At 38.5% G+C, this 21,911-nt stretch overlaps 1 protein-coding gene across 1 annotated transcript in view; it reads left to right on the top strand.

Moving 5' to 3' along the window:
• Window positions 1–21,911, top strand: part of RP1 (RP1 axonemal microtubule associated) — a 297,701-nt gene that overhangs the window by 248,702 nt on the left and 27,088 nt on the right. The window contains exon 25 of the mRNA XM_040626106.1: window positions 12,149–12,368. Coding sequence (XP_040482040.1) covers window positions 12,149–12,368 — 220 coding nt within the window. The remainder of the gene's footprint in view (window positions 1–12,148; window positions 12,369–21,911) is intronic.

Here is a 21,911-nt window from a genome sequence, read left to right on the forward strand (position 1 = left end):
CAGCTGAGTATCTTCACGTCATCCACACCTCTGCCTGAATATCACTTTCTCAGGAAGGCCTTCCCCAGACATCTTATGTAGAATGGTCACCCATTTGTCTGTGTAGGGACTAAGCACCTCATTGCTTTTCCCTCATTTGTGTCTATTGTCTCTCTCACCCCATTAGAAGGTCTATTTGTAGGTACCCTATCTATTTTATTCATCACTGTGTCTCCCCAGTGCCTAGAACGGTGCCTAGTATGTAATAGACTTTCAGTGAAAGGATTACATGACTGACTGACTCAACGTATGAAAGATTAAGAGCTGGGGGAAATCAGGGATGCCTGGGTGGCTCAGTCAGTTAAGCATCTGCCTTTGGCTCAGGTCATGATCTCAGGGTCCTGGGATTGAGCCTAGCGACAGGCTCCCTGCTCAGTGGGGAGTCTGCTTCTCCCTCCCCCCCCAGCCCTTATTTGTGCTCTCTGCTTTCTCTTGTGTGCTTTCTCTCAAATAAATAAATAAAATCTTAAAAAAAAAAGAACTGGGGAAAATCAAAGACAAAGGAGCTTGATGCAAGTTAGGGTTGTTGTCCAGGGGATACTATTGGAAGAGGTGGGGTTAGGTTGGAACTTTGCCCAGGGCTTGGAAGGGTGGAAGAGAGACCTGGGCACATACTCTGGGCCAGGGGATTGGTAGACGGGGATAGCCCCTGGCCTTTGGAAGCTGGTGAAGAATGAACCAGCCTAGAAAAGAACTTGCATGGCAGGAAGTGGTAGGGAATGAGACTGAACAGAGTGGGGTCCAATTAATAGCAGGAGGGTTTGCACACTACACAGAAATATCAGTGACCGGAAAATAGAGTATATTCTGTGTCTGTGCATGTTGTGTGCAAAATGAAACTATGTTTAATACAGAGAATGTTCTGTCACAACTAATTTTCTAAATGATTTCCTCACTTACTACAAACATTTTTGCTGTTGTTAAATGATTCTAGACACCCTCATTATTACATCTGTTAATTCTGCTGATGTTCACACAGACGTAAAGTAAAACATTTTTCTTTAAAACTAATACTCTTCGTTTTAACTTATTAGTCTTGGGTTGTAGTATTACAAAATTCCACTTGCAGAGAAGGTCATAATTAATATGTGGTCTATTTCATTTTATTTTCACAAAAGAACCATGAAAGACATTTCATAATTGGGAAATGTGACAGTTTCTCACAGAGCTTATATTTCCTATCGTAAAGCTTGACCAACCTAAATGCTTACAACCAGAGTTTCTCTATAGAATAAGAAAAACAACAGCAACAACAAAAGCATACAAATAAAAACTCTAAATCATTTTTAACGTTGCAAAGACTCATTATGTTAACAATTGTTTAGGTCACTTTCTCATGCCAAGGTCATCTTAAGCTGCCTCTGTCAGGATTGAACTTGACTGACAGTTTTGAACCAAATGTGCACTGGAGGCCTTCATTCGTAATTTGCATGCTTCCTATGCAACCTTGGACTAGCTACTTTAGCTCAATTTCCTCAACTGTGAAATGGATTCAATAAACAGTGTCTTTGTGAAAATGCATACTGTAGCTGAAATAAGCCGTATGCTAATGATGGCCTGTTCTGACAGGAGCTTCCCTGTCCTCTCACTTCTATCAACACTGAGAAATGCTATTTTATAAAAATCCCTCAGATTTATTTAGGCTGAGACTTTTTGTTCAGAATGGCATCTATCTCACAACAAACACATGAAGACTCAGTAACAGTGAAAACTTTCAACATGGAGAACTAAGAATAACAACAGACCCCTTGATGCAGAAGGGCATCTAAATGGAGCTGAGTCGGAATGACAGGCTCAGCTTTACTTAAGGAGAGCAGCTGCCCAAGGAGAGGTAATGAGGCATGGGGTAGTATACCTGCATAGAGTCTTAGGGTGCACACTCACTGGAAAGGCCAGCTACCAGTCTTTACCCCTATGGAACTACTCTGAGAGGCCAATTACTATTTGCTCTGCTTTTTCTTGAAGTCCTAGGCCGTTTTCTGCCAGGATCCCAGAACAAGGCAGATACTGCAAATCCCAGGAACTATAGAGCAAAAAGTGGAAGGAAATTGTCAGTCATAGACTGCATTATGTGGGGTGGAGTCCTTAGGAACCAAATCCTGGAGATGGGCCCGGCAGGCTGCAGGGAGCAGTGGGTGCTCACCGCATCTGAATGTTACAGATAAGGCGGGGTTGGGGTGTGGCGGGATCAGGACAGTGCAGTGCCCTCCTGAAGGGCCCAGAGCACGTTTTGGAGATTGGTGTCCTCACAGGAGGAAAAGAAGTCATTGTCTCCAGGAATCCACAAGATGAAGCATCAAGTTGAGAGATAGAGCTGGAAGTGTCTTAGAAGCAAAAACGCCACCGTAGATGAACATTCATATATAAATCAGAGGAGTGTGAAATAGCACCACCTAAGAGTGATCACCAGAAGCGATCCCCCAGAATGAAAAGAGAGAAAATGGAGAAAAGAAGGCAGGGGTAGAGGATCAAGAACACAAAGTAAACCAAGGTGTTTTGGAAAAAGAAACAAGAGAATAAGTAATAATTAGTCATAAAAAATAATGGAACAAACTTTCTAGAGTTATGGAAAGACTATCATATGTAAATGAAAGGGCTCATCGGGTTCTACACAAAATCAATGGAAAGGGACCCACATCCAGATACACCTTGGCAGCTTTTTGGAATGCTAAGAAAACCCTGAAGGTATCTGCACAAAAAAATAGATGCTGCCGAACCACACGAATAATTCACATAAACATATTGACACCAATTTCAGTAGACTTACATTGTCTGAAAGAAATTTTAGTATTTATGAGCTTGATGCCATATTCTGCTTTACTGTGTAAGGGAGGCCAATTTAACACTTTCAAAACTACCTTCTGATTTGTGGAAAGGGGGTAGAGATATTTACTTCTTATGTTGGTTGTGGGCATGAAGCTATCAGCATCAGTGGCCTTGTGATTGATAAAATTTCAGACTCTAGGAAAGGTAGGGAGAGTAACTTCATGTGTTAAATTGGAAATATTAGTATGAACTCATGACCTTAAAAAGTTGCATATTTTCTAGTCTGCCATCACTAATCATCCCTACAGCGGCCACACTTCCATCCACCTGCAACTCTTATGTATCCCAGAGTGTCCATATTTTGTCTCTAATAATGCACACCACTAAAAAGAACCAGACTAACTGGGCACGAAATTGTCCTATGTCATTGAGCAAAAAAACCAAAACCAAAAAAAACCCCAAAACAAAGCAAAACAAAACAAAACAAAACAAAACAAAACAAAACAAAACAAAATCAAACCAAAACAAACAAACACAACCCAAAACACCAAACCAGAATTGGTCTGGAATATCTTTTTGTTGTCTGGAATCCCAGTGGTAACTTCAAAAATGTCAAGGGCAGTGCTGAAGGACAGAAGAGCAAATTAAAGGGGGCTTGTACGAGCTAAGCTGGAAGTACCATCTTCATAATAGTGATAATAATCATAATAGTTAATTGAAACAAGTGGAGACTGTGAACAGCTATGAATTAGTAATTATATTCAAAAGAGAAAAGTGAATGTAAAATGTAAAAAATACAAAGAAGGGCATATATAATAGTGTATGTTTAATTATTTATTGATTTTAATAAATAAAGGAGTGTTAATAAATGGGATGCATGTAAAGCCCCGTGCCATGTGAAATTTTAATAAATTCACTTCTATAAAAGATGTAAACAATCTGCAAAATGCAACAGAAAAAATTACCCAGAGAGTAGCATATTTGAGAGTAGCAGGAATCATCTTTCAATATATCCACTATGATTTTGGGTAATTCTGATGTTATTCAGCATAGTTTTTATTACCTGGAATATAAAAGAAAGAAATTGGAAAAAATGAATCATTAACAATTTAAATCGTGAGTAAATTCCAACTCTCCTACGTTTTGCAAATTGTTTATATCTTCTATAGATGCAAATGTATTAAAATTAAAACTGCACATTTATTTTATGGGTATCTTGAATATATGAGTATTTTGTTTCTTATTTTAATTATGTATCTATTTATAAGCACAAAAATGTATGTATTTCTGTGTGGGAAGGAAGGAAAAAATACAGAGAATTGTGAGTAATTCAAGTAATCCAGGAAAAAGTAGGTATTATGCCAAGGTGAGGAAGGTCTCCCTTTGCCCCACTGACATCAGAATAGCCAACTGAAGCAGCCAGTCGCCATGTACTCCCAAATGCGCATTAGCCAAATGCCTGGAGAAATCATTATGCAGAAAAATTCTCTCATCTCCTAAGAGATGAGCCCTCCAGAGGGTCTTCCTAAGTGTAACAAAACGCTGGTAAAGTACATGTTTTTTTGGCCTTTTTGTTGTCATATAATTATAGCTTCACAAGAAGTTGCAAAGAACATTCAGAGAGATCCCATGCACCCAGTTTCCTTCCCTGGATCCATCCTACATAGTTACAGTTCAATATGAAATCAAGACTTTGACATTGGTACAATCTGTGTGTATAGTTACGTGTTGTTTTATCAGATGTATAGATTCATATAACCACAGTCATGCATGACATAGAACTGTTATATCCCCCAAAGATCTCCCTTGTGTCATTTCCTTAGAGTCTCAGATCCCACCCACACACATGTACCACCACCATTCCTGGAAAAATACTGTTCTCTTTATAATCTCTATTACCTTGTCATCTTGAGAATGTTATATAATTGGAACAATATGGCTACATTAGGTTTTTGTTTTCCATTTAGCACAATGCCCTTGAGATCCATCCAAGTTGTTGTCTGTATCAGTAGTTCATTCCTTTTTATGGCTGAGTCGTAGTCCATGTAAGCTATTCTACCATTGATGAAACTGGAACCTAAATACAGAAATGGTTACAATCTTCTTATATTTGTCCAAAATGTATCAAAATTTATGAGGAAATCCAGGAAAAATATCTCTGCTGTTAGAATAAGTCGAAGATCCATGGCATGGGACAATGGCTTCAAACCTTAATCACACAACCCTTTTTATAAAGATGTTGGCATTTGTTTCCCAGCAGAATTCACTCACTGTCAAAAATAACAGATGGCATGGAGCACCTGGGTAGCTCAGTTGGTTGAGTGTCTGACTCTTGATCTCATCTCAGGTCTTGGTCCTTAGGGTCCTGGGTTCAGGTTCTATGTTGGGCTCCACGCTGGTAGCGGAACCTACTTTTAAAAAAAGAAAACGGATGACATAATAAGGTAAAAGCCATTTTTTTCATTCGTTCAGGCTTCATTAATTGAATTGCATAATATTACTAAATTTTTTAAAAAACAGCAATTTCATAGTATGAGTAAGAACTTTTTTTCCCCCTAGTTACTGGGGTTCAGATATTTACCAGGAGTATGTCATAGCAAATTATCATAATTTTGCAAATTATCATCAATTTTTTTCATCCAGCAAAATTTTGATAGAAAGCAAAGAGAATGAAGGAAATATATGAAAATTTAAAAATATCAAAATTAAATTATTTATTCAACAACTGTTATATTCATTTTTACATACCAAATGTTTGTATGTACTAAGGATACAGAAAGGAAGACAGAGCTTAGGTCTTCAAAGAGTTAAGAGTCCAGTAGGGAAGATAAAGTCAACAACCGAAAAATACCAAATCCTTAAGTTTTCTCAAGAAATTGAGACTAGGGTCTGTAATGTACCCACACTTAGTTTACAGGTAGTAGCTTCTAAGTCTTTAGAGACTCTGGGTAGCCAGTTGTGTGAGAAGCTGTTTACTCTGACAGATAAAGTCAGTGTCAGGGGCTGGGGACTGGGAAAACCTAGTCACATCTGAGATAATGAGGTTCTTTAAACATTTTAAGATTGATTAGACCAGGGTTTTTGAACTTGGCTGGTGACTGACTGGCATCAAGAATAAAAAATAAGGCATTCTTTGATTCAGGCACTCCTGTCTAGCTTCAGAAGGAAGCCTAAATATTCTAGGACATAAAGATCCCCCACATTTTTTTTTAAATCTATCATTTACTAATTAAGCCAGGAAAGATTTCTTTTCCAGTTCTTTCAAGAGGAGGGGCATATGTTACAATACAGAAAATGCCAGGGGGCAGGGCTTTGGGAAAAGTACTCACCAGTGGTAGCCTATGAAAAATTATAAGAGAATCACGGCTTCCTGTCTCTTTGGGGGGGGGGGATGCTTTGGGACTGATTAACATCAAGAATTTTTGACTAGGACATGTAGAGAGGAAAAGCATATCATTTTCATTGTCATGTTGTACAATATAGCAAATTGTTTCTGCTTATGGTTTTGGATACTTGCTTGTTTTTAGTGGTGTTGCTTACTTTCTCTTAAAAATTTACCCTGACAGTTTTCGGTGTTTCTAACGTATTAGAGCCCAACTTTCCAGTCTATACTTCCACATTCCTATTCTGAGCTTTTAAGCCATAATGTTCTTTTGAAATATGGTGTTTTTTTTGTGATAAATATGTAAAATGAGATATCCTGTATAGATTGATATATTGAATGGAAATGAAATGCGCCCAGATGGGATTTCAGTGATCACAAAGCTAATTTGTGTTCCAGTATGTTTTTTTTCCAAACTATGAAAGTGTTTTTATTTTTTTTATTTTATATATTTTTTAAAGATTTTATTTATTTATTTGACAGAGAGAGACAGCCAGCGAGAGAGGGAACACAAGCAGGGGGAGTGGGAGAGGAAGAATCAGGCTTTTAGTGAAGGAGCCTGATGTGGGCACGAACCCAGAATGCCGGGATCACGCCCTGAGCCGAAGGCAGATGCTTAACCACTGCGCCACCCAGGCGCCCCAAACTATGAAAGTGTTTTTAAACAGAAAAAAGAGACTTTGTAGAACATGAAATTTGCTTCTAGAATAGAATTGTTTTTAAAAAATAACTTTGTTGCCATTTATTGAAAAAATACTGAGGTTTGCATGAGGTTAGCATCTCCAAGTTAGAAAAATCCAACTGGTCAGTAACTACATATGCAAAAATGTCTGGATTAAGATCTACATCTAAAAGTAGATACCTGATGGTAGCTATATTTGTGGCGAGCACAGCATAGCATATAAAGGAGTTGAATCACTATATCAACTATACTGAAGTAAAAAAAATTTTTAAATTTTGTTACAAAATTTTTCTTCAAACAAACAAAAAACCCCAAAACTAGATACCTGCAGAGGGAATATTTTTTCCATAAACTTATTGTATGAATATTCACAGTCCATCAGTCATATTGTTTTCCTAGACAATACAGGTTATTCCTTCATGGTTCTGTAACTGAACATTCTCTAATAGGCTATACAGCTTTTAACATACAAAAGCCTTCATCTTTGGGAAGGTAGGATATGCATTGTATTGTGTAGTTTGCAAAGGGAATATTTTTTTCAAGTTCATTTTTCATCTTCGAGAATCTTTTCTGCTATTTTTTGCATGAATATTTTCATTGACAAATGAAAAATGTCCTTTCTTGTGATAATCCTCAAATTCTTTCTTGAGTACCCCTCAAATTACTACCTAATTTTCCCGACTATTTCAATCAAGGGAGTTCCAAGTAAAGGCATGGTCTGAACACAAGGTACAGTACAAGTCCTGGTTATTCTTTAGAGAACTCTTCAAACCTCTCTACCCTGTTCTCTGAGATCTGCATGGACTGTCAATCTATGAATTATAACATGCTTTCACAAGATTATCTAATTTGGTGCTTACAAAAACCCTCTTTTTACAAAGAGAAACTTGAGACTCAGGGATAGGAAATGACCAGCCTTGAGCCTGGTTTTCCGATGACAAGCTCTGTGTTTTCTTCTCATGCTCTGCTTCCGAGGACCAGACTCCGATCTAGTTAGGCCAACCCCATAGTCATCCCTGGGATGCTGCTGGCTGGTGAGGACATCTTGGGTGGAGAGGACTGATCTCCCTTGGCTTGTCTCCTTTTCTCATCTGCCCAGCTCATTGCTGGCGGGTCAAAGGCACTGAGAAAGAATACTTTTATAATTGAAGTAAATGGACTTTAGTTTCCTTCTCCCCACTCTATTCTTCACCTACTTCCTTCCATCTCCTTTTAGTAATAATAATATTACTAAAATCACCACTATTCATTAAGAACCTAATAATGTGTTTATTTGACCAATTTTTGCTAATTAATGTGTCCCTTATCCTCACAGTCTCCCAGTAAAGTGAAATTTGATTACTGCATTTTGTAAATGAGGAAACCGAAGTTTAGAGAGAAGATATCACTTCTTCAAGATCCCAGTGCCTGAGGGTCTCAGTGTCTGGGTTTGTAGTGGATCCATCTGCCGTGGAACCCGTGTGCTTATGTATGATGCTAGACATCTCCAGCCAAGGAGTTGCTCCTGGTCTATTTCTTTTCTTTTTTTAATTTTTTAAAAAGATTTTATTTATTTATTTGACAGAGATAGAGACAGCCAGCGAGAGAGAGAATACAAGCAGGGGGAGTGGGAGAGGAAGAAGCAGGCTCCTACCGGAGGAGCTTGATGTGGGGCTCGATCTCATAACGCCGGGATCATGCCCTGAGCCAAAGGCAAATGCTTAACCGCTGTGCCACCCAGGCGCCCCCTGGTCCATTTCTTGGCAGCAGCATCTGCTTTTATGAAGTACCTAAAAGGATACTATCTTCCATGCAGACAGAGAGAATAAAACCTAGACTTGTGAAATTTCAGGAATAATAAGCTCAGACTCAAGAAGTACATTGACTCTTACTGGTTTCGCTCATAGCATTTTCTTTCTTCTCTCCTCCACGGACATGGTGCTCAGTCTTCCAAGTCCAGGTTCCTTGCTACCTGCCCTGCTTGTACTGAACCATCTCATACTTTTCTTATACTCCCACTTTATTTCTCACTTTGAATGGATCAGATTAGCAGTTCACATGATTGTGAGAGCTCCGTTTTTCCCCTGTTCATATATGCTTACTTAGAGCAGTGTTTGTCTGTAATAAAAATTTGTTAAATGTTAATTTCCTTAGTCCAAATTAAAGATGTTCTTGGGACTAGTATATATGATAAACAGAATTATCCAAAACATGTGGATATATACATAGTGGTTTATTTTCTTACTTAAATTCAGTGTAGACTTAATCCATTTTTGTTAATAATTTCAGGTACCCAAATGAAACATTTCAAATCACAATTTTTTAAATCTTCATGTTCTGGTTATGTAGTGGAAGTTTATTGATATCATTATAATTTCAATATGTGACATTACAACAATGAGAATGGATCATATTTCTTCTGCCTTCTCTTTCTGACCCTCTATCTCTCAATCCATATGCCTCTTTGGTCTTCAGGTTGAAGATAATTTTATTTTAATCTGTGACTGTATACTATTTTAAGCATAATTCCCCTTCTGGAGAATAACTGAGGAATGATGTTGTCCATCTGTATGATAAAAAGCCATCCTACGTTATGAAGTAACTGTGTGTGTGTGTGTGTGTGTGAGAGAGAGAGAGAGAGAGAGAGAGAGAGAGAGAGTGTGTGTGTGTGTGTTTTCAAGTGTAGAAGTTAAATGCAGAAAACTAAAAACAGTTATGTGCAAGAATAATTTCTTGGCATATTGCATTTGTACTTTATTAAAGCTGAAGTGACCCAAGTTGACTATATTAAGACAGAACAAAGAGTTCCAAATCAGTTTGGCTAACATGTTAGAAGTAAATTGGGAGCAATCTATAGCACTAGCCAGACTGTGGTACAGTCATTTGGTTCTGATTTTAATTGGCCAACCCATGCATGCATGGTGTGTGCGTAATGATTTCATTTCTTGACCATGGCACCATTTAGGTTTTGTTGACAAATATCTGCTTTTGCCAGCAGGGTTAGATATAAGCCTTATCAATTTCAATTTCATGTATCATGGCCAAATACTAGTTTAATTTCCTTCTATGAATGCTGGACCCTGTCTTCAGATTAATCTTGTTTTTACATTAGGCAGATTTAGGCATTTTCTATTTAGCACATAATTCTGATTGATAAAATGATGTCTGCTAATACTTACTGAGTGCTATAGAACTTCATAAGGTTGGTACTATTATAGTGTTCAGATGGGGAAACTGAAGGTTAGAAGAGTGGGTATACTTGCTGACATTTACACAACCAGCAAGGGCAAAGGAACTTTCAACTCCAGATCTCATTTCAAAAACCAGGGTTTTAGCCACCACACAATTTTGCTTTTGAACCCGTTTTGGGATGTGGCCTCTATTTTCATTCCTGTGTCCTATTGTCTGCAGCTCCATTCTGTAGGAGGTTAGTTACAAAGCACCAATATTAAGATTTTCTACGTGATAGTATTTTTATAACCACTTTGTTCCAGAGATAATAGGAGGGGTCCAATTATTTAGCTCAACTCTGTTGAACTCTGTGCATCGTGACTAAAAGGCATTTTGGCTAAAGGGCAGAATTCATTCACAACAATTATCACCAGTGCAGCAACCCAAAATTATATTACCAATAAAAAATATTTTAGTAGAAAAAAACGTGGCAGGTCTGCGTAAACTCTGAAGGAATAACTTCCATTGGCACCGTGAATGCTTATGATAATACCACAGAGGAGAAAAGAAGTTGAGTAGAGGGAGACAAAATACCAGAAGGCAGATAACATTGTTTCTACTTATGGTGTCACATAGTATGCAATTTAAAATAGGGAGTAGCCTGATTTATTTAGGTGGGCCTAATCTAAATCATATGAGCCCCTAAAAGCAAACATCATTCTCCTGCTGGTAGCAGAGGGAAAGAAAGATCCCAAGCATGAGAAGGGTTCAGAGCGCCCTTTATTGGCTTGGAGGTGAAGGAACTACACAAAGGAAGAGGAACCTCAGTTCTAAATCCACAAGGAACTGGATTCTGCCACCAACTTGAATGAGCCTGGAAGCAGAATTCTCCTCAAAGCCTCCAGAGAAGAGCCCAGCCCAGCCCACACCTTGAGTTCAGCTTGTGAGGCCCTGAGCAGAGAACCCGGCTGAGCCACATAGTGTCTGGATTTCTGACCCACAGAATCAAGAGGCAATAAAGGTCCTTGTTTGCAATAAAAAACTAACGTAGTATATAAATGATCAATTTTTTCATATGACCCCTGTAAGAATTTTTAAAAGAGAAATATTGCAGGGCGCCTGGGTGGCTCAGTCGGTTAAGCATCTGCCTTCGGCTCAGTTCATGATCCCGGGTCCTCAGATGGAGCCCCACACTGAGCCCCACATCAGGCTCCCTGCTCAGTGGGGAGTCTGCTTCTCCCTCTGCCTCTGTCTGCCGCTCCCCCTGCTTGTTCTCTCTCTCTCAAATAAATAAAATCTTTAAAAAAGAGAGAGAGAAATATTGCTCATTCTGAATAGTGAATGATACCTGAGAATATTTATTATGCCAGGGAATTAATTAGTTGTTCGGGGAGGTGAAAAGGGGTATAAGGCAGAATTACTTGTTAATCATATTACCAACACTGCTGCAAAGTCATAGTCTTTTCCCATGCCACTCTGTTTCAGGGCTACCTGGTTGGCCCTAGTTTAAAATCCAGAAGCATATATGGTTTCTTTTCCTTAGGATCTCACTTTAATGGGAATATCCAATCTATTATAGACATCAGAGAATTAGATTGTCTTCTTCAGGTCTAACTACCAAATAAATAGTGTATATCAATATTATAATAAAACATTTATTTTGCAAGGTAATAATAAATTGCTAAAAAAAACATGTAGTCAAAGCTAGCTGGATTTAATCTATTGGTTTTTCCATGGTCAGTGGATTCATGCCTTGCCATATGTAACAGCATTTCACAGTGTTACAAGTAAACAGTTGTAAGGAAAATTAGTAAGGAGTGCATGTGGGGTATTGAATTCAAAATTGAATATATATTTTTAAAGATTTTATTTATTCATTTGAGAGAGAGAGAGAGACAAAGAGAGTACAAGCAGGGGGAGAGGCAGAGGGTGAGGAGAAAGCAGACTTCCCACTGAGCTGGGAGCCAGATGCAGGGCTCGATTCCAGGGCCTGGAGATCATGACCTGAGCTGAAGGCAGACACTCAACCATCTGAGCCACAGAGGCCCCCCTGAATATGAATTTTTGTGTTGAAAAATCAAATCAGAAATGTGGGGACTTTTATTTCCCTTTTCCCCTTTTTGTTGCAGATTAATCTTAAAGATATTGGTGAAATCTATAAAGTACGCATTGGACATGACAACAGTGGAAATGATCCCGCATGGTATCTGGAAGAAATTAGGCTTGAAAATATAGACACATGTGAGCTGTTTTGTCTAGCTATTGACTCCTGGATAGCTGAGAATGAAAATGGTGGAGATCTATGGAAAGAAATGCCTATTGCAAGAACTAATAAAGCACCTTTACCAGGTATGTAATTTCCTTTCCTTTGTATATGTATTAAAAATTAAAACAATTGAGATGATGTAGAATGGAGATTGACAACCCTTTTCTGGAAAGGGCCAGACACTAAAAAATTACGGTTTGTGAGCCATAAAATCTATCCAAACAACTCAGCTTTGCCAGGGTTGTGAGACATCTGCTATAGATAATATGTAAACTAACAGTGTAGCTGCATTCCAATAAAACTTCCTTTGTGGACACTGAACCTGGAATTTCATGTAAATTTCATTTGTTAAGAAATAGGATTCTACTTTTAATTGTTTTTTTTTTTAACCATTAAGAAAGGTAAAAAGCATTTTTAGCTCCTGTGCTGTATAAAAACATGTGCTGGTAGATTTCACCCACAGGCCACAGCTTGCCTACTCCTGACTTAGAATATTAGGCTTTAGGGTTAGCACTTGTATGGCTGTTCAAAGGTGAAAATGTATATGCAAGGATGTATGTGTGTTATCAATTCGTCTTTCTCTAGACGGTTTTGCTAGCCATTTAAATGAGGCTTTCCTCTTGTTTCCCTATATTAACAAATGTCAGCAATCATGAATTTGGGAGCACCTGAATTCCTTACTCAGTTTCGTTTCTTTTGCCTAAAAGTGAACTCACACATTGCTTTACTTGTCTCTCCATCCATTCCCTGCATCTCTCTGACAACCACCTTATTTTTGCCTCCACTGCTGTAGTGAAAATGTTCCCTCTCAATGGATGCTGATGGCTGTTTTGTTCCAAAATTAAATGATTGTGTGTGTGTGTTTTCTTGGTGTCCTAGACCTGTCTACTATATTTGTCACTGTTGATCCCTCATTTGACGAGGAAACGATTTCTAGAGGCTCTGGAACCAGACTCAGTGCATTAGTCTGGGCTTAGTGGTGTGTTTAGCTGTGTCACCCTGGGCAAGCTATTTAGCCTTTCTATCACTGGCTCCACTTGGTTCTCTTTCCTTGAACATATGGATTTAAATGCTTGATTCTTCCCTGCCCTTTTGAGCCTCTCTCTAACTTCTGCTGTTAACTCTACAGAGAGGTGTAATACTTCATCTTCAGCCATGTCCTCTTCCTTGCCTTGAGCCCCAGTGTTCCATTTGATGATTCACCACCTCATCATGTCTAATAACCATCCATGGTCTACTTAGCCATTTCACACAAGTAAAGGAAAACACATGTATACAAACAGGTATTAGGTGCCAAGTGTCTGCCGGGAGTACAGAGAACCAGGGAATAGAAAGATGACTCAGAAAGGGCTTCCATTCCCCAGAAATTATTTAGTTTTGTGGTTTCAGTTCTTATTTTAGCTGCAATGACTCCCCGCTTTCTGCCTTGTCATCAGTTTCTTCTCTTCAACTTTGTTACAAGTCTTCACTCCGGAGCTCACTGATGCTTTGAACCCACCACAACTCCATCAGAAGTCACCACCCTTGCCCCTCCACTTCAGCCTATTTCCTTTAAGACTACATGGAGAGTCTGGTCTTTCTATACCAAATTCACATTGATTAGCCTCTCTCCAACAGGGGCCTGTTTTACGTATTCTCAATCCCTATTAGATTGATGCACAGCACAGGACACATGGGCTGTGTGCTGTAGAAATACTTGTAGATTAATTCAGATATAGAAAAAAACAAGATTTAGGATAATAGCAGCTTAATGAAAGGAGAAATATTTAATACTAATTCTTTATATTTGTATATATTTTCACAGTTTATGAAAGCATTTCCTCATGGAAAATCTCATTTAATACATAAATCTCTAGACCCTAACAGTTTTAGTTGCCCTATAGTCATGCGAGGATGACAGTAGTATCCAGGAATGTCAGAATGAAATGGAAAAGATAAAAGGGTCCTAAGAAATTGAGAATTACATGTCAGTACCTGTGATGAACATAGATGCAGAAATCCTCAACAACATATTAGCAGACTAAATTCAACAATACATTAAAAGAATCATACACCATGATCAAGTGGAGATTTATTTCAGGGGTGCACGGATGGTTCAACACCTACAAATCAGTTAATATGAGATGCCACTTTAACAAAATGAAGGATAAAAATCATATGATCATCTCAATAAATGCAGGAAAAGCATTTGACAAAATTCAGCAGCCATTTATGATAAAAACTCAGAAAAGTGGGTATAGAGGGAATGTACTTCAACATAATAAAGGCATGAATGACAAACTCACAGCTAACATGCTCAGGGTTGAAAAGTTAAAAGATCAGGAATAAGACAAGGATGCCCACTCCCACCATTTTTATTCAACATAGTACTGGAAGCTCTAGCCAGAGCAATTAGGCAAGAAAAAGAAATAAAAGGCATACAAATTGGAAAGGAAGAAGCAAAACTGTTACTGTTTGCAGCTGACATATTATATATAGGAAATCCTAAAACTCCATCAGAAAACTATTAAGACTAATAAATGACTTAGGTAAAGTTGCAGGATACGAAGTCAACACACAAAAAACCTGTTGCATTTTTTTTACACTAATCACAAACTATCAGAAAGAGAAATTAAGAAAGCAATCCTATTTACAATTGCATTGAAAAGAATAAAATACATAGGAATAAATTTAACCAAGGGACAGAAAAACCTGCATATGGAAACCTATTAGACATTAATGAAAGAAATTGAAGACACTAATAAATGGAAAGATATTCCAGTGCCAAAGCTTTCTTGAGGAAGAAGAACAAAGCTGGAGGTATTTCACTCCCTGATTTCAAACTATATTACGAAACAATCAAAACAGTCTGGTATTAGCATTAAAAAAGACCCATAGATCAATGGAACAAAATAGAGAGCCCAGAAGTAAACCCACATATATGTGGTCAATGAATTTATGACAGAGGAGCCAAGAATATACAGTAGGGANAGGACAATCTCTTCAATAAATGGTGCTGGGAAAACTGGACAGCTACATGTAAAAGAACAAAACTGGACCACTATCTAACACCATACACAAAAATTAACTCAAAACGGATTAAATACTTGAACATAAGAATAAAAACCGTAGGAACGCCTGGGTGGCTCAGTTGGTTAAGTGTCTGCCTTCAGCTCAGGTCATGATCCCAGGGTCCTGGGACTGAGTCCCACATCAGACACCCTGCTCAGTGGGGAGCCTGCTTCTCTCTCTGCCTGCAGCTTCCCCTGCTTGTGCTCTCTCTCTGACAAGTAAATAAATAAAATCTTTAAAAAAAGACTTAAAACCATAAAATTCCTAGAAGAAAATGTAGGAGGTAAGCTCCTTATCATAGATCTTCATGATTTCTTTTTTAATCTGACATTGAAAGCAAAAACAACAAAAACAAGTGAGATTACATCAAATTAAAAAGCTTCTACACAAAAAAGGAAACCAGCAACAAAATGAAAAAGCAACTTACTGAATGGGTGAAAATAATTGCAAATCATATATTTGACGAAGGGCTAGTAATCTAAAATATATAAAGAACTCATACAATTTAATAGGAAAAAACAATCCAATTAAAAAATGGGCAGATCCAAATAGATACTTCCTAAAGAAGTAATGTATGGAACTGATAGTAGCTACACTTGTGATGAGCATAACATATGTATAACCTTGTCAAATCATTACCCATTGTACACCTGAAACTAATGTACATTGTGTGTCAACTATACGCCAAAAAAAAGACAGTCATATGGCCAACCAGTACATGAAAAGATGCTCAAATCATAATCATCAGGGAAATGCAAATCAAAACCAATGAGATACCACCTCACATCTGTTAGAATGGATATGATCAAAAAGGCAAGACATAACAAGTGTTGGTGAGGATGTGGAGAAAAGGGAGCCCTTGTGCATTCCCAGTGTTGGTGAGAATGTAAATTGGTGCAGGCACTGTGGAAACAGTATGGAAGTTCCTCAAAAAATTAAAAATAGAACTACCATATGATCCAGCTATTTCACTTCTGGGTATTCATCCAGAGAAAATGAAAACACTAATTTGGAAAGATATAAGGACCCCCAAGTTTATTGCAGCATTATTTACAATAGCCAAGATAGGGTAACAACCTAAGTGACCCTCCATGGATGAATAGATAAAGAAATTTTTGCTTTTATATATATTTAATATAAATATAATTATAATATATATACCAAATAATTATATATATTATAATTATATATACCAAAGTTATATATATTATACTATATATATGGCATATAATTATATGTACTAGTGCATACTATGCCATAGTATATACAATTTTGCTATATAAATATAATTATGTTTATATACTTATAGAATTATTTGGTATAATATGTACAATTTTGGTATTTTGTATATGTATAGATGTATATGTATATATGTATATGTGTATGTATATGTGTGTGTATATATATATATATAGATACACATATATAAATGAAGTATTATTGAGCCATAGAAAAGAATGAAATCTTACCAGTTGTGACAACATGGATGGACCTCGAGGGCATTTTGGCAAGTGACATAAGTCAGACAGAGAAAGGCAAATACTGTATGATCTCTTTTGTATGTGGAATCTAAAAACAAAAAACAAACAAAAAAACCCAAGCTCATAGATACAGAGAACATATTGGTGGTTGCAAGAGGTAGAGATGGGGATAGAAGAAATGGGGAACTGTTTTTTTTTTCCCTTACTTTAAATAAATTGAAAAATAAATTTTTTAAAAAACTCAGCATGTTCTGTTGCATAAATCATTTTAAACTGATGTAGGAATGTTAGAAACTGATTTAGGAATGTTAGAAATACAGAGTATATATGAGGAAAAATTAGAGCTGATATCCAGCAGTTGGGGAAAAGATTTAGAATCCTACTAGTCACCCTGTTGCTAACATCTGTCAAGAATCCATTCTGCTTTTAAAAACGACGTATAGGGGCACCTGGGTGGCTCAGTCCATTAAGCATCCACGTCTTGATTTTTGGCTCAGGTCATGATCTCATGATCTTGTGAGATTGAGCCCCATGTCGATGCTGGGTGTGGAGCCAGCTCAAGGTTCTCTCTCTCCCTCTCCCTCTGCCCCTCACCCTGCCTCTCCCCCCACCCAAAATAATGTATAGAAGGATTTTGAAATCCATGGTACCAATAAGAGACAGAAGAAATCATATTGACCTGCTATATTAGTTATATCTCAATTTATAGTTTTAAAAAGCTGCATTTTACCCTTCCTTCTCCCTTCCTTCTCCTACCGATCTTCCTATTTCTTATGTTCCATAGATGAGTGAAACCATATGATAATTGTCTTTCTCTGCTTGACTTATTTCACTTAGCATAATCTCCAGTCCTNGAGGGCACATATTGCATGGTGCACTGGGTGTTATATGCAAATAATGAATCATGGAACACTGCATCAAAAACGGGAGGTACTGTATGGTGACTAATATAACAAAACAAAATTATTAAAAAAATAAAAAGCTGCATTTAAAAAAACGAACTTTATTTAAACTCTATTTGACAATTATTTTGCATTTCTTCCAATTGCTTCCTCTTTGACATTTGCACAGTTTGTTACATGTAAAAAAAAAAGTGGAAAGCAATTGTATGGGTTTTTTAAAAAAATCCAAGATACAAAAGAAACTCCATTGTGCTTTAAATGAACTATTGATTTTGGGTTCATTTAACTTGAGCAGCAATAAAGACTCAGCATGTCTCCCCTGCATCATTCTGTTCATCCTTTTCCCAAACTAGCTAATGAAACTTTATCCATTAGCATTTCCCGTTTAAAGGGCTAATTTCTTCGCTGAAGCGCATGAGCCATTTCTACAACATTTTCTCCTCCAAAATAATATAATGTAATACATGATTCCTAGAGTTAATCTGATCTAGTCATTTTTTTCCAGTTCTGACAAATCCATCTAGCTGCCCCTTTCTCAGTTTGATTATTTGCTCATTTAGGGGAAAATCAATTAAATAAGAAAACAAGAAGACAATGACACCTCAATGCTCAGATTTAACTAGGGATCAAAACCTACTGGTGAGCAAGAAGCAGTCCAGGCATGCTGAGTATTGCTTTTGGAAAGTCATTCTTGGTGCCAAGAGGTTCATTTACTATTCTTGTGACATCAAGGAAAGCCACAGCAGAATCAAACCACTGAATTGATGCTTCTCTGGTTTGGGTTTGAAAGGAAGACTGAGAAGGGGTTGACCTTCAATATTTTGGGATTGTCTGTTCATCTGTCAAAATATTCTGAAGCTGGCCCAGGGAAGAGCACAAAGAATGATTGTAGAGGAACTTCTTTTTAAAATGAAGCTATTAATACTTAGGTTTGTCAGGCTGGATAGAGTCCTAGGGACACTTGAGGGTTATATATTTTTTTAATTTAGTAGCACAAAAAGAGTGCTTTTCCTTGCAGTTGGCACTTACACTCTGAGCCAATTAATTTTGTGACTTTGGCTCTTCTTTTCAAAAGATTACTGGAATGTTTTCAAAAGAAAAGGTTTTTTTTTTTTTTTTAGACTATTAGTCTATAAATCGTCACTCTTTGGGGGCTGAGCTGGATTGCTGGAGGGATCAGAACAATCTTCTCTTGGAGAGCAGCACTGCCAAACTGAGCCTGTTCACATGCATGGTTTCCACACCTTCCTCCAATTTGCTCACCATCTGCCATGTTTGTGGGAAGAGGCACCAAGAGGAGCTGATCATCATTGCTTGATTGTCCTTAACGATCTTTAGTTAATGGCCTGCTAGGCATGCCCAGGACTGATAAGAATGCCTACTCAGCTAACAGTGGCCTCTTCACAGGTTCTAGCTCCAGGCTTTCTTCAGGGGAGACCCATGATAATGGGAGGAGAGGTTTGGGGCCACAACTGTGGCCAAAGAAATGTTTGATACTAGGGTTTGGTAAGCCTGAGGAAGCATGGTTCACTTCCAAACAAGAAATAACTCTCAGGGAATGTAAGAAAGTACCATCATAATAGAAATGCAACTGCTTTAAAATATTTGTATTTATCAGATTTTAATTAGTGAGAAAATAAGTGTCTTTCTGAGCACTTGTGGATAACCTACAGCAAGTTTTGGATGGCTGAGCTAAGTTTGAAAAAACAAGCCAACTTTCTGTAATGCTTTAGCCTTTACCACAATACCCATGCTCTAAGGGAAAATGTGGGCTCTAGAGACAGAGACACTTTCATTGGTGAGACATCTGACACTTAGAGAAGCAGAGCCTGACTTCCAAACCTTGGCCTCAATCACAGGCTTTGTGAACTGGGGCAAGTTACACAAGTTTTCTCGGTCTCAGTCAGTCTGTCTGTGAAATGGAACATATAATACCTATGATTAGAGTGATTGCCATATAATTCATCATTCAAACCAGGACATTTCTGAGAGAGAAAAAAGGCTCTGTTAGTGCATGAGAACAATGAGCATCAATTGCGACCATTCCAAGGGAAAGTAGAAATGGGGTCACCCATTGGGTTTTCATCAGGAGAGTATGAATATGGTATTTGTCACAGAAGAGGAACTCAATTCACACTAAATTAATTTCTTTGTTTTCTCCCTTCAACTTGTCTTTCCCTCCTGCTTCCTTCATACCATTTAGCTGGTATCATGATGGGATGGCAAACACAAAGAACAATTTGGGATTAGGACAGGCTATTACTCTCAACCCCACAGCCAGAATGACCTTCTTAAAATATCGATCAGATATGTCACTCCTTTGCTTATGACCCTCCAAGGTTTCCCAACATACTAAAAGCCAAAGTTATCATTATTCCGACAAAGCCTGCTCACCCAGACTCCATTGTCAGTGTTCCTTGATGGGGCCAGGCAAGCTGTCCCTTCAGCCCTATATTCTGTCGGTGGGCCTGTGCCTCCCCCAGGCCTCTGCATGGCCAACTCCTTCACCTTCAGTCAGGTTTCTGGTCCCAGGGACCTTCTCAGCGAGGCCTTCCTGGAGACCCTCGATAAAACACGAAGAAATTCTACTCCCTTCCCACCCTGGCACTTCTCTCTACAGCTCAGAGGTATTTCTTTTTCAGCAATAAGATAAATATTTTCAAACAAGGGGCACATGAAGATTCAGTCCTAAACCGCCAATGTACAGTGGTCTCGGGCCACAAACCTTCAGTGCAGACTGAAGTGTCTGCACGTGTTTAACATGGAATCTCATTTGCCATCTGTTTCTGAGATCAGATTTCTCTGGGCAGTTTGTATCAACATGAGCACACCACGATGAGTGCTGAGAAAGCTTAATTCTTGGTGACCTGAGAGAAAGCACTAAACGGTCCATTAATTAAATCAAATTAAAGCTTCAGCCAAGGGGTTTGTCTTGGGGAAGTTCAGCTGTGCTGCCTGGAGAACTCTACAGGTGCCAGAGCCAATGCTCCTCCTCCCTGAGGTGGTACAGGCAGCCCTCCGTGCTCACCAGCACCACAGGTGCCTTGTGCAGGTAGGAGCTGCCTCGCATGGGGAGGAATGCAGAAGGCCCTGGCAGGGCAAAGTCATTTAGCACTACCTAGGAACATTTGAGCATGATGACTAACAACATGGCACCAGGAAGTTCCCCCAAATGTAGATAATTACATTTCGTTTTTCTGATTAGGAAATTCTTCAGAAACACACACACACATGCAACTTACATTCCCTAAAAATACTGTGTGCACTTTGACAGAGATGGGGGCACAAATGCGAGGTTCATGGCCTTCTAAACTTTTTTCCTTAGACTCCATGATTATTTGTTTATAAAATCCAAGTTGATAGACCTGAGATGTTTTGAGAGTTTGTCTCCCAGGATGGAGAAAAGGGCACTGAGAGATCATGGCCCCAGGGCCATGGGCTAGTTGGAGAGATTTGGGAGACCAGCTGCTCCAGAGACCATTTGATGCCACTGTCTCTAAATTGGAGAACTATATATTTAGAAGGGCTGGGGTGTACAGTCTTCCAGTAAGGACCCTACTTAAGATTTAAGGTCCCGTGAGTTTCACTGAAGTAGTCTTGTATTTATGCTCAACTCAAGACATGGAGTGTGTGTGTGTGCGTGTGTGTGTGTGTGTGTGTGTGTGTGTGTATGTCCATCTACACATATTTGCACAGAAGCATGTCTCTCTAGGGTAAGTCCCAAAATTTCACCACCCAATGAAACAATGGAAGTAGGCAACTTTGGGGATACAGCTGGAAGAATAATATTTTTGTATGACTCTATTATTTATTTGATAGATGGGGAATTTTTTTGGCAGCATATTGAGAATTCCTGGATGGTTTGGATCAAAAGAGAATAACATCACTGGGCCATACCACACAAGGGAGTTGAGGCAACATTTCAAATGAGCTCACTTAGGAGGAGCTTCTAGCACGAGTCTGGGAGGGAGGGCTTGACAAAGCCAGTTCCCTGCCCCCTTTCCTTTCTGCAGTCACTTCCTGGGACTGCTGGTACTCCTCAGACCCTCCAGGGTGAGAGTCTGGGAGGCCAAAGTCTCCCGTCCACTCACTCCTACACACCAAGATCACAGATCAAGGAGACAAAGCCAAAGGGCCAGAAACAAGTGGACCCTGAAAGAAACTGGGGAATGAGAGCAAAGTTGGGAGCAAA

Source organism: Ursus maritimus, unplaced genomic scaffold (assembly GCF_017311325.1).
Source record: "Ursus maritimus isolate PB19 unplaced genomic scaffold, ASM1731132v1 scaffold_9, whole genome shotgun sequence".
Taxonomy (NCBI): Eukaryota; Metazoa; Chordata; class Mammalia; order Carnivora; family Ursidae; genus Ursus; species Ursus maritimus.